This window comes from Physeter macrocephalus, chromosome 20, assembly GCF_002837175.3.
Source record: "Physeter macrocephalus isolate SW-GA chromosome 20, ASM283717v5, whole genome shotgun sequence".
Classification (NCBI taxonomy): Eukaryota; Metazoa; Chordata; class Mammalia; order Artiodactyla; family Physeteridae; genus Physeter; species Physeter macrocephalus.
The window spans coordinates 110,460,975-110,473,308 of NC_041233.1; the positions used below are offsets into that span (position 1 = coordinate 110,460,975).

The window sequence follows — 12,334 nt, forward strand, 5'->3', positions numbered from 1 at the left end:
CTGCCCCAGAGGACGGACAGTCCTCCCCAGTCCTCTCCCCACGTGGAGGACATTTCCAGGGGGTGCTTCTGACGTCTTCTCTGCACCTCGCCGCACCCACCTCGGCCCAGGGGAGGAGGGGAAGCTGAGTGCTGGATTGGGGGCAGGCCCTGCCCCTCGCACTGGGCTCTCTCTTTGGGATCTCCCCCTGCAAGGAGCAGGCATCCGTCTGGGCCGGGTGTTAGTTTCCAAGGCTGACTGAGTGACAGCACGGAGAAGCCACTGAAAGAAAAATGTCATGCCACTCACAGTGCCCTAGAGATGAGAGGCTCACGAGATTGGCCGGTTTTCGTGATTTTGCTGGGCTTTGGGCGACAGGGCTGCCCCGAGCTGCCCGGCCCGGGTGTTTCGGGCAGAGGAGGGTCACCTCCCCGGGGGCGGGGCGGGCGGAGGAGGCCGGGCCTGGCCGGGCTGTTGGCATAGGTCCCAGGCGGGCTCCTGGCTGGGCCCTTGGCAGGCGGGGGCGAGGGGGGCCATCTCGCCGCAGCCAGGCGGGACCTAAGAGGTCAGAACATCACAGGGGATGGAACATTTTTAGTGCGTACGATCCACCCACGCCTGGGGACCTGCAGGCCGGATCCCGTGGCCTGATTCCAGTGGCGCGTACCAGCCACTTGGCCGGTCACCCCAAATTCCACTTTCTCTCCCCTCCTGCACTGCTGAGTGTCTGCTTGACCGCTGAGTCTATTTCTCAGTTTACACCCGAGCCTCCGGGCACCCGGCCCGGGTGTTTCGGGCAGAGGAGTGTCACCTCCCCGGGGGCGGGGCGGGCGGAGGAGGCCGGGCCTGGCCGGGCTGTTGGCATAGGTCCCAGGCGGGCTCCTGGCTGGGCCCTTGGCTGGCGGGGGCGAGGGGGGCCATCTCGCCGCAGCCAGGCGGGACCTAAGAGGTCAGAACATCACAGGGGATGGAACATTTTTAGTGCGTACGATCCACCCACGCCTGGGGACCTGCAGGCCGGATCCCGTGGCCTGATTCCAGTGGCGCGTACCAGCCACTTGGCCGGTCACCCCAAATTCCACTTTCTCTCCCCTCCTGCACTGCTGAGTGTCTGCTTGACCGCTGAGTCTATTTCTCAGTTTATTCCGAACTTGGGGGGTGGGGCAGGGGAGCAGGAGACAATCCCCTCGGGCCCCAATTCTGTGCCCCTTTGGACGCCAGAGGGAGGAGGTGTTTTTCGGGAAACGGAGCGGGGCAGGCAGAACCCAGGGATGCGCTTCCAGCTTCACCCGACGCGCTCATGGGCCCCCAACCCTCTGTGGGGCTTGGGCCGTGGGATCCACAGTCGGGTTAGGCCTCGTTTCTTATTTTCTCTGTTGTGTGATGCTTTGACCCGGAGAGCCTCCCCTCCCAGGGCCCGGGATTCCCGAGAGACGGCTAAGCGCACGGGGCATTCGCTCACCGCCCCCCACCCCCCGCAGCCCTGCCAATCCTGCCCCCGCTGCCCCCAGCCCTGCCTCACACAAGCCAACATCTCCCCTGCCTGGCACCCGGCGGGCACCCCGGGCGGAGCAGGGGCCCCTGCCAGCCCTCGGGGTCGTTCAGAGCAGCCGTGCCCAGCCGTTCACGGGAACCCTAAGAACAGCTCTCCCCTCGCCCCTGCGCCGCGTCCCCGACAAAGCCAGCTGTGCGCTGACCCCTCTCCGGGCTGTGAGGGTAATAACCTCCCCCCGCCAGCCGGGCTCCCGCTTCTCCTGTGTCCGCACCAACTCTCCTACCCCACCACCAACATCCTGTCGTAGAGGACAGCCTCTCCAGGAAGCAGTGACGGGGGGCGGCCCACGGCCTGCTGGCCGAGGGGACAGGTGAGGAAAGGGGGGACCCAGGGGTTCATATGCACCTGATGAGTATGAAGAGACCCCCTGGCTTAGAACCGGAGCTGCACGGACCCTCCGGAGTCCCCAGACGCCTCGTTCAGACGGCGGGGCTCCAGCCCTGGGCCTCGCAGGTCGGGCCGGAATCTCCCAGCCCCGGGAGCACATTCCCAGGCAAGGACACCCACCCAGGGCTCTGCTCCGAAGAAAAGACACAAGAACAGCCGCGCAGGTTTCAGGAGCAGTGGCATTGCCCAGTGATTTATTTCATCTCAGGATGAACAGACAGACGTACAAGGTTTTACACGATTGGTACCCAGGACCTAGAAACGGAAGCGCTGATCCATAAAGCATCAGCCGGCCTGAACTGTGTCTTCAAGATGCCTGTTTGCCTTTAATACCCGGCCACACTGCAGCACTGCTTACAGCTTTCAAAAGCCTCAGAGGAGCTTTCATCTCGCATGACAACACATCTAGGCCTCTATTTCAATTCATCTCAAACCAATTCACCAAGCAGGTACGAAGTGCCCTTCCAGCTCCTGTGGTCCAGGCACCTTCCTGGAAGGGGGGAAAGTGTAGAGAATGCGGCCGCTGACATACGTTCAGATGCAACCAGAAGATGACACATTCCCATCTTTAGCTCTTCTTATCTTCCCATGAATTATGATATTGCAGAGGAAAGGGAGAAATAAGAACACTGATATATTTTTTTAAAAACACCAAAATAAAACATGTTGTAAGCTAGGAAAGCATCCAAAAGAAAACAGAACACAAAAGAGCACTTCTGTTTACATATCGCCCCAGGAAGGTGTTACAACAGATAATGTCCTGAAACCATCTTAACTTCAGGAAAGCGCAAAGGACCTCAAAAACATTGCATTTCATTTCAAAATCTTTCACAGGAAGTTACCCAAGAGACCCACAGATCAAACAGCAGCTACCAGAATTACTGAAGTGACACCAGAAATTAACAGGAATGGAGCAGGTGATTCATTTTAAGTATTTGTAGCAAAACTGATACAAAGGGAGGAGTTTTAACTGAGTAGCAAAAGAACTTCCATTCTCTTCAAGGAAAGGAGACTGGTGCTGCCATAGATTCAGAAATCAAGTCACCGAGTTCCAAATCCAGTCCCATAAAGCTGCCAGAGTCCATGCCGGCACTGGGGCTGTTCCCCAAACCGAAGGTAAAAACAGAAAGGAAGTGAAGACGTCTTAACCCCATTCCTTTGGATCCCAAATGAACCTTGATTAACAATACAAAAGTCATTGCTCGTGAGCTAACCAAAAGATCAAGCTTTCCCAAATTATAGCCTTTCCCCTTAAAATGCCACTGCTCTTTCAAATATCTGGAAATGTCAGTATGCGTGGGTTTCTTAATTTCATGTGAACTATGGATGGATGTCGTAAATGCACTAGCTTCTTTTGACTCAACTAATCGAAGCGCAGGAATAGTTTTGCACCAACTGTTTCTCTAAATAGAGCTGCATACAGACTTAGCACACATCACATGGAATGTGACATGATCCATCCTCGGAACATCAGACCTGGAGCAAAGTCTCAGCCAGGCCTGCCCCTCCCCTAGATGTCCTCCAAACGGAGGATCTTGCATGGGGTGGCTTTTCCATTGGTGTAATTGGTGCAGCACCCTTCTGGCCCTACACCCCAGGTACTGGCCTCCAAAAGCAAATTAAACTGGTCCTCTCAGCATGCCAGGTGCTCTGGTATCTGTTCTCAGTGATATTACTATTAGAAGTATGGTCTGCAAGGTTCTAAATCCTCTACCCATCCTTAGGCATACGTCAGGCATCTCATCCTGACAAATCCCTGGGACTTCGGGGCCAGCTCCCACAGAAAGTGATGCGATGTCTAGTCCAGGCCTTTCTTCGTTCAATTAAAGGATGAAATAATATACAAACACTCCAGCTGGGCATGTTATCGTGTGGCTGTCCACACGTGACATCTAACAGGTCTCCCATCTTCTATGGGGAGAGTTTACTTTGGAAGCCCACTTTCAGCGTTTATGTTTTTAAACGGTAAACATCATAGGAATGATTTCTCAAGTAAAATCACAGTGATAATATCTCATGAGTTTGATACGGAAGGAATGAAAATATTAGCTTGGTTCCATTTCATATAAAAGTTTTACCATAAATAATGAAAGTCTAGAGAAAAATGTACTATTGTATGAAATGCTCATGTCTTTAGAAGGACATTATTTGTTTATTTTGGATCTCAATTCTTTTCCTCCTGCCACGTCTCCAGTCTATTCCTACCAAAAGGCCAAAGAAGTCAGGCAATCTGAAGCCTGTTTTTCTTTCCTAAGACGATGGACCAAGTTGCCAAGCATCCTCTCAGGTCAGGAGCAGTCACAGGCAGGCACACAAGTCACCAGAATGCACCCGCTGAAACGGTAAATCCCATGCTCCGGCGCAAGCATGATTCTCGCTATCATTCCTAAACATGCTTAACTGATCACTTTCATAACCACAGACTCTTTAAAAAGCATAACCTATGTCCCACATACCCACTGACTGGCACAGAGAGAGGTAACCTCCCATCACTGGATTCACGAGTAAATCATAGGAAGGTACACATGACTGTATCTACTTATGTGCCAATAAGTTTCAATGTGTACTTTTCCTATTGTAATAAAAAAAAGTGGACTGGACTCAGAATCCAAATCAGTTGGCCTCTATTTATGAGCGTATACTTTATCCTTAAACTTTTAATGAACGGTAAGCCCTGTCTGTACATATTTGGAAAGTAAAATGTTATAACAAATGAGGAAAGATCAACTGATTTGTTTTTAAGCCTTGTGCCTTATCAAAGTACTGAATTTCATGTTACTTCTACTACAGCATTTTGGAATTCACAATTAGAAAAGTGTAGTTTACTTGCTAAACTACGTTATAAATAGATGTTATTTCCCCTTATGTTAATATGTTGTCACTCTGCCACAATTTCTTAGGCTGATGCTTGTAAAAATGAATTTCCCTCATCAGGATGACAGAATTCATATTTAAAACATCATAAGTGGGCTTCCCTGGTGGCGCAGTGGTTGAGAGCCCGCCTGCCGATGCCGGGGACGCGGGTTCGCGCCCCGGTCCGGGAAGATCCCACGTGCCGCGGAGCGGCTGGGCCCGTGAGCCATGGCCGCTGAGCCTGCGCGTCCGGAGCCTGTGCTCCGCAACGGGAGAGGCCACGACAGTGAGAGGCCCGCGTACCGCAAAAAAACAAAAACATCATAAGTAGTGGGTTCAACTGTGCCTGCACGTTATTCTTTAGAACTCTCAAAAAGAAAGGATTTTAACCTTCTTTTGGCGGGGCGGGGGGGAGATACTACTCTTTTTGAGCCCACTATGAAACATCAAAGTGGCTGAGCATACCTGGTGGGTACCAAATGCTCCTTTTAAAGCAGACAAGCACCACGGCCACTGTCAGCTTTTCCTACTGATGACATGCTCTTTGGAAAGCATTCAGTCACCAAAGATTTAAATAAGAGCAAATCGTCACTACATCACTGAACATAATTATTAACATCTCTTAACTTGAAAATATTAAACCCATCTCAGTTAAGCGGTGAGAAGGACCTGCTCTTGAGGTGTGTGGGCCTTTGACCATAACTGGGCCCCTGTGATGGCAGAGGAGATACTTCCAGTGTTCACTGGACAGATCTTATTGGGAATCAAAGATTTCACCCTTAATACTTACTACATTTGGAGCGGAGCCAACCGCAAGTTAAGCACACGTGGCAGGAACTTTTCAACTAACTTAGAAAGGGTTTAAAAGCTTTACCTATCGGTTATAATTTTAAACCTCAAGCCGAAAAAAGTATGACCTTCTTTCAGTTGTTCCACTAATATAGTTCACGTTGGCCTAATTTAGGATCTCAGCTCTGGGAGGTGGCCCCGAGGTCCCCTCTCATGGTGCAGGAAGCAACGGGTACCTGGTACCCCACACGACTCAGGTCGGGCCTCCCGGCCACTCCGCGAGTGATACCGAGGACAGGACACCCCGGTACACTCCAGGCCTCACCCACTGCACCCAGAGGCTTCATCTCTCATTCTGTTTCTTTCTTTCTCAGGTATTTTGTATCTTATTTGTAAGGTTATCTATCTGCACACATCCTACATCTTGCCATCGACCCCATTAAGCAAAGCAAAGCAAAGCAAAAGGAATGCGGACTAGGAAGCGGGCCTTAATACAGCATCGCAAAAGGTCTTCAAGGCCCCGCGACAAGCTTCTACCTTCTAAGCCTTTAAATGATCCCGTGGGCTGGGCGGGGCCCACCGGGGCCCACCCCCCGACTCTCTCCCTCCCCGCCTCCACTCCCCTCGCCCCTTCCAGTTTCCCAGTTGGGACCTCGGCCCATGGGGCGTCCCCTGGCCCAGGGCTGCCGAGGGACACGCCCGGGTGACCCGGCCCACCCTACGCGGCGCCCTCCTCGCCTCGGTCTGGCTTCTCCTCCTGCAGGTTGAGCACGAACGGGAAGAGCAGGCCCCGGGCGTCCGCGGGGGCTCGGAGCGACTGGAGCTCGAAGCTGCCTTCGGGGCCCGCGTCGCCGGCGCCGGGCTCGCCGTCCGGGGGCGGCACGAAGCGCCAGGTGCCCGCGCGGCTCACGCAGTAGATGGTGCCATCCAGCGCGGCGCAGCGGAAGGGCTGGAGGCCCGACGGCGCGCCGGGGGGCCGCAGGTGCGAGGCGCAGCGGCTCCACTGCTTGGCCAGGCAGTGGTAGCGGAGCACGCTGACCCCCCCCGCAGGCCCGGCCCCCGGCGCATCGCCGCGGCCCCCGCACAGGTCGAAGCGGTAGATGAAGCCGTCCAGGGCCACCATGTCGGCCGAGCGCTCGCGGCTGCTGCTGCACGGACACTCCTGCCACTCGTCGCGCCGCGGGTCGTACTTGAGCAGGCGGTAGAAGAGCGAGCCCCCGGACACGTAGATCTCGCCGTTGCAGGTAGTGGCCTCGTGCGCCACGGCGAAGGCGCCCCGGGGCAGCGGGGCCACGGCGGCCCAGCGGTCGGCGCGCGGGTCGTAGCGCTCCACGCTGAGCAGGCACTCGCCGCCCACGGCGTACAGGTGGCCGTCCAGGGCCAGCAGCTGCAGCTGCGAGCGCGCCTGGCGCAGCGGCCGCACGGTGCTCCAGCGGTCGGTGGCCGGGTTGTAGCAGAAGACCCGGTCCGAGGGCCGCGCGCGGCCGTCGGGGCCCGCGGGCCCCACGCCGCCGGCCACGAAGAGGTAGTTGTAGAGCACGCACAGGCCGCAGCCCCGAGCCGGCGCGCCCTCGGGCAGCCGCGTCAGCTCGCGCCACTCGCCGGCCGCCTCGTGGAAGCAGTAGACGGCGGCGTCGCCTCGGCCCTCCGCCTCCCCGGACGGGCTCTGCGGCCGGCTGCCCGCGCGCTCCCCGGCCGGGCCGAGCGCGGCGGCCAGAAGGCGGGCGCGGCCGGCGCGCAGGCGGCGGCGCAGCAGCAGGTCGCGCTCGGCGCCCGACAGGCGCCCGAAGACGGCGGGCTCGCGCAGCACCTCCAGGTAGTGGTCGCTCATGAAGCGGTAGGCGGCCTCGCGCAGCTCGGCCAGCCGCTGCCGCTTGGCCGCGCTCAGCACCTCGAAGCAGTTGGCCAGGCTCAGCTGCGGCGCCACGGCGTCGGTGGCGCGCTGCGCGGCGCAGGGCAGCTGTAGGCGGCGCGCGCCGGCCACCACGTCGGCCACGTTGTCGGGCCGCACGCCCGCCATGCGCCCGCTGTACGCGTAGGCCAGCAGCAGCCGCAGCGCCGCCCAGCCCACGCCCTGCACCCGCAGCACGTCCCGCGACGCGCGCGCGCGGAAGTAGTCGCTGCGCGCCGCCAGCACCGCCTTGTGCGCCCGCAGCCGGCGGCCCGACACCTCGATGAGCAGGTCGGGCTCCCCGTGCTCCGGCCCGACGCCGGGGGGCACGGGCGCGGGGTCCCCGGGCTCTTCCGGGGACGTGGGCTCCTCGGCCGGCGGGCGCTCCCCGGGGGACGCGGGATCTTCCGGGGACGTGCGCTCCTCGGGGGACACGGGAGCCTCAGGGGAGGCGCGCCCTTCCGGGGACGCGGCGCCCGCGCTGCCGACTTCCCACTGCCTCTGCACCACCCGCTGGCCGCGGCGACAAGAGGGCGGGGAGTCGTCCCCGGAGCTGAAGCACAGGGACGCGCTGAGACTGCAGGGTGTCTGCGCCGGGGACGCAGCGCCCTCCCCCGCGGCCGCGTCCGGCGGCTGCAGGCCGCCCTCTCCCGGAGCCTCGGGAGCGCCGCCCCGGCCCCCCGCCTGGCCGCACGCTCCGTCCCCCGGGTAGAGGACGCAGGGGGCCACCGGGCTCTCCATGCGAGCGCTCGCTCCGGCTGCCGTGCCCGCTCAGCAGCCCGGCATGACTTCGCCCGGACTCGGGCTGCCCAAGGGCGGTCGCTCCTCCGGGGCTCCCGGCTTCACACGCTTCTGCCGGCGCGCGATCAGATTTCACTCGTGTCCACACTGGTTTTCAATCGCACGCAGCTCCCCTCGCGCCCGCCCGCCCTCCTCTCCGGCGAGAGGGGTGTGTCGACTCGAGCGCGCTCCCGGCTGAACTTGTGAACCTGGCAAGGTTCCCGCCCGGCGGCCGGTCTCCGCGCCGCGTGGGGACGATCAGTCCACGGACAGGAGCGCCCTGCAGCCGCAGCCGCGGCTCTGTCCGCAGCTCCTGCTCTGCGGAACTGAGCTGTCAGGTGCTCCTGAGGAACTGGGCCTGCCCTTTCTTCCTGAGTCAGTGTTTATCCCTCCACATTCCATCACATCTCCGTCTCCGAGGACCAACGAATCAGAGACGGGCTGCAGTCCACACTTCAGAGCACTGACTTTACTGCTGTTCCACAGGGAGCCGCCCCAGGGAGCTTTCCTTCTGTGCGTGACTCCCAAGTGCGATTCAGGTTTAGGGATGGTCAGCCGGACAATATCCGTGTGTGTCCGGCATCGGCAGCGCTCCCGGTGGGCCTGCCTCGACAGTGTTCACCTGGAAGCGGGGAGGGCATGGCTCAGTCGCCGGGTGGGTGTTAGGAAGACACAGCTACTGCACACCCTAGACCGGCTTTCCTCCTTCATCCATCGGGAGCCTTCCTCTGCGACTTCCTTTGTGGGAATATCAGGTGTTTCCGTGTCATGTCACCACGCTCTTTGTGTTCCTGTTTATAGGAGAAAGAGACGGAATGTTGGAATTTGCATTTTTCCATAGGGCTATTTTGTGTCGGTGGCATCTACCCCATTTCCCTCCACAGTTTTCAGGTTATAGGATTCAGATATGCTGAGAATGAGGATCGTGACTTTTCAGTGCTGGAAGGTTTGGTGAATAAAACATACGGGATTATTTAGGTGTTAAACGACTGCTCCTCCCCAGATTTTTGAGGCTTATAAAGAAGAGCCCAGTTCAGCCATGGGCCTTAGATACATTGGGTTGAACCAAACGAAATTGCTGTTTTTTTATATGTCAGTGCAATGGCAGTCAAATATCAACCACTTCCTAATTTCGACCTAATGGGATGTAAATGTAAAATTGAGAACTTTTAGTGAGAAAGCATGGCCAGCCTATGAAACCTCAGTTTTATTGTGTGACAGTTTTCCTGAAATCTTTTCCAGCCAACTGTCTCAAATTCATTTACAGCAAATATTTAGAGGAAGGTGCTCAGGACTCTTCTCTGTAGTTGGCCTCAGAGGCTCCAACTCTGGAATCTGTTTCAACTGCTCGTTCCTGGCTCTGCACCTCTGAAAAACCTCAGACAAGCAACTCTCCAAATAGCACACGTGCAGCAAAAGAAAAGCCAAGGCAAAAACACAACAAAACCAAAACAGAAAACAAAATCCACAGAACTACTTGGAAGGCAGATGTGAACACCTGCAGATGAATTATAAAAAAATCATAAATTATCTTTCCTAATTGGCAAAACCTTCACTGAGACTCCCCAGCCTAGAAGGGGGTCTTAGCACAAGGGGAGGGGCAAACGGTGCTCTGGTTTTCCTGAGGAGGCTACGGACAAGAGAAACGGACCAAATACAGACAGCTCAGATCCGTCATCCTCATAGGGTATGTTCACCTCTCAAATGGGATAAAGTGACACTTAACCACCTACCCTCAACCTCTTCTGATTTTCTACTAATCGTACTTAATACTGTTACCTGATCCCTATAAATGCTCAGGGTTGAGAGAATGGGTGTGTATAAAAATATACGCTTGCCCTGCTCTTCCTGCTACCGTGTTATGAAAAAGACTTTCCAATTATTCTCAGGAATACAAGTGTCTTAGAGGTGGAGATTCAAGACATTCGATTCTGTCTCTCCCTTCCTCCCCGCCTCTCTCTCTGTCTCTCTTCCCCTCCCTCTCTCTTTCTCTCTCTGTTTTCCAGAAATCTTTAACAGTAACCTTTGGGGCATATTCACCAGGTGCAGGGCACTGTCTAGGACACGTGGAAAGGCAGCATGGAGACAGTCTGGACGAGCTGAAACTCTGACCACGGGCATGTGGGTCACGGAGGTGCCACATGTTTACTCAGCTGTGCCCCAGCCCGTGATGCTGCCGGGGAGGTCCTGCGTCCACTGAGATGGAAATGCACCCTGGCCCACAGCGACCGGAATGTGATGACAAACTGAAACCTGCACAGATTTTATAAGCAAAGCTTCTGGCCTCTTCCCAAACGCCAGAGGTGCTTTCTTAGTCAGCTGAGTCATTCAAGGGAAAGTCAGATGAAAAGTAAGACATATACGTATCTTTCCCAGATATACATGTAAATGTCAATGTCTGAAATAAAATCAGAGAACTGGCTCTCTTGTTTGCTTCATTCTTTTCACACTTTCTCTGTATGATGCAGAAGACCTTGGACCTCAGAAAACTAACTAGTTTTTTTCTCTTTTCTTGGCCAGGAGAAGGGTTTCAGCACTTCCTGGTTCTTTCTCTGGCTTGGCTCTTATCGGGACGTGCAGAAGCCCAGCCTCTGAGAGTTCTCTTTGTGGAAGTCATCACAGACTCAAAGGAGAGGCAGGGAAGGCAGTGTGTCCTTTTCAGGACACACCGAAAAGCCTAAGTTTGCAATTCTTATGTTTTCAAAGCTCTACAGAATCCGTTTAAAGCCTGAAAGAATCAGGCTAAGTAGACATTTTGTCGTAGCTACAAGAAGCAAGAGCTGCATGTCCACCATGAAACAAATATGACCCAGGTAGTCTGTGGTCCAAGCAGGCATGTCCTGGCCAGCTCCCTGTGCGCCCCTGGCATGGATCACAGACCAGGCTGGCAGAGCCGGGGGTGGCCCGAGACCTGGGCACAGCCATGTTTTCCCATCCAAAGTGTGACAGCTGCTCACCCACTCAGCTGGCTCTCTGCCCCGTGACCAGGTCAGGAGTCCCTGTTCACCCACACAGCCAAGGTGATGCCCAACACCTGAACGTCGTCAGGTGAGACAGAAGACCGTCTGTCACCGTGACGCAGGCGGCAGTGATGCTGGATCCCAAGAGCTGGGAGGCCACCCAGCTGGTCCACTTTCTGAAGGAGGCTTCTGCAGCATGACACGTCCTGGCCCCCGCCCGCCTGGCACGGTAGAGGGTCAGCTTCCACAGGAGAGATGAGGAAATTAAGCAGAGGGGCCGCTTCCTTTTTCAAATGATGTTAAAAAAAAGTCAGCATTCGGAGCTATATCTGTTTTCCCCAGCATGGCCCATTACTGTGACTTGGCCTTAAAATGGATGGGGAGACGTCAGCCCATTTTGTGTGTAACAGTCCTCTGAGCACCGCAAGTCTGCCAAGACGCTTAGGGTCAGATTCTTTGGATTGGAAGTCCGGGATTTGCAAGGGGACTCCCCGCCATGTTGCAGTTGGCTCCAGCATCAGTCCCCCTAAGGGGCTCCTGGAGGACTCTGTGCCGGCACCCACCCTGGTGACGGCAAAATAACTGGAACTCCCCGCCCGACTGAGGCATCGGGAAGGATTGCTTCCCCGAGCACTGCCTCTGGGGTCTGTTACAGTCAGGTGAACGGCAGCATCTTCGCCCCGTGTAGCGACGGGAGGGGATCTGTCGGTGGAGGTGTGGGGTGTAGTAACAGGCTCCTTCCTGACTAGTGAGAAAATATTTTAACAGGAACAAGTCTGCTTTAAATATAACTTAGGTAGCATTTCCCCCGGAAGGCTATACATTTCTTCTCCACATTGTAAATACCTAAACAGAATTTTTTAGCCTCTGAATTTCTTCACTCTCAATTTGAATTTTTTTTTATAAATTTATTTATTTTTATTTGTTTATTTTTGGCTGCACCGGGTCTCCGTTGCTGCGCGTGGGCTTTCTCTAGTTGCGGCGAGCGGGGGGCTACTCTTCATTGTGGTGTGGGGGCTTCTCATTGTGGTGGCCTCTCTTGTTGCGGAGCACGGGCTCTAGGCACGCGGGCTTCAGTAGTTGTGGCACGTGGGCTCAGTAGTTGTGGCTCGCGGGCTCTGTAGTTGTGGCGCACGGGCT

General features: G+C 55.9%; 1 protein-coding gene across 1 annotated transcript in view; it reads right to left on the bottom strand.

Moving 5' to 3' along the window:
- Positions 1 to 1,875: 1,875 nt before the first annotated feature.
- The window catches only part of KBTBD11 (kelch repeat and BTB domain containing 11), a 26,682-nt gene continuing 16,223 nt past the window's right edge, over positions 1,876 to 12,334 (bottom strand). The window contains exon 2 of the mRNA XM_024115797.3: positions 1,876 to 9,025. Within this exon, the coding sequence (XP_023971565.1) occupies positions 6,282 to 8,195 (1,914 nt within the window). The 5' untranslated portion in view covers positions 8,196 to 9,025 and the 3' untranslated portion in view covers positions 1,876 to 6,281. The remainder of the gene's footprint in view (positions 9,026 to 12,334) is intronic.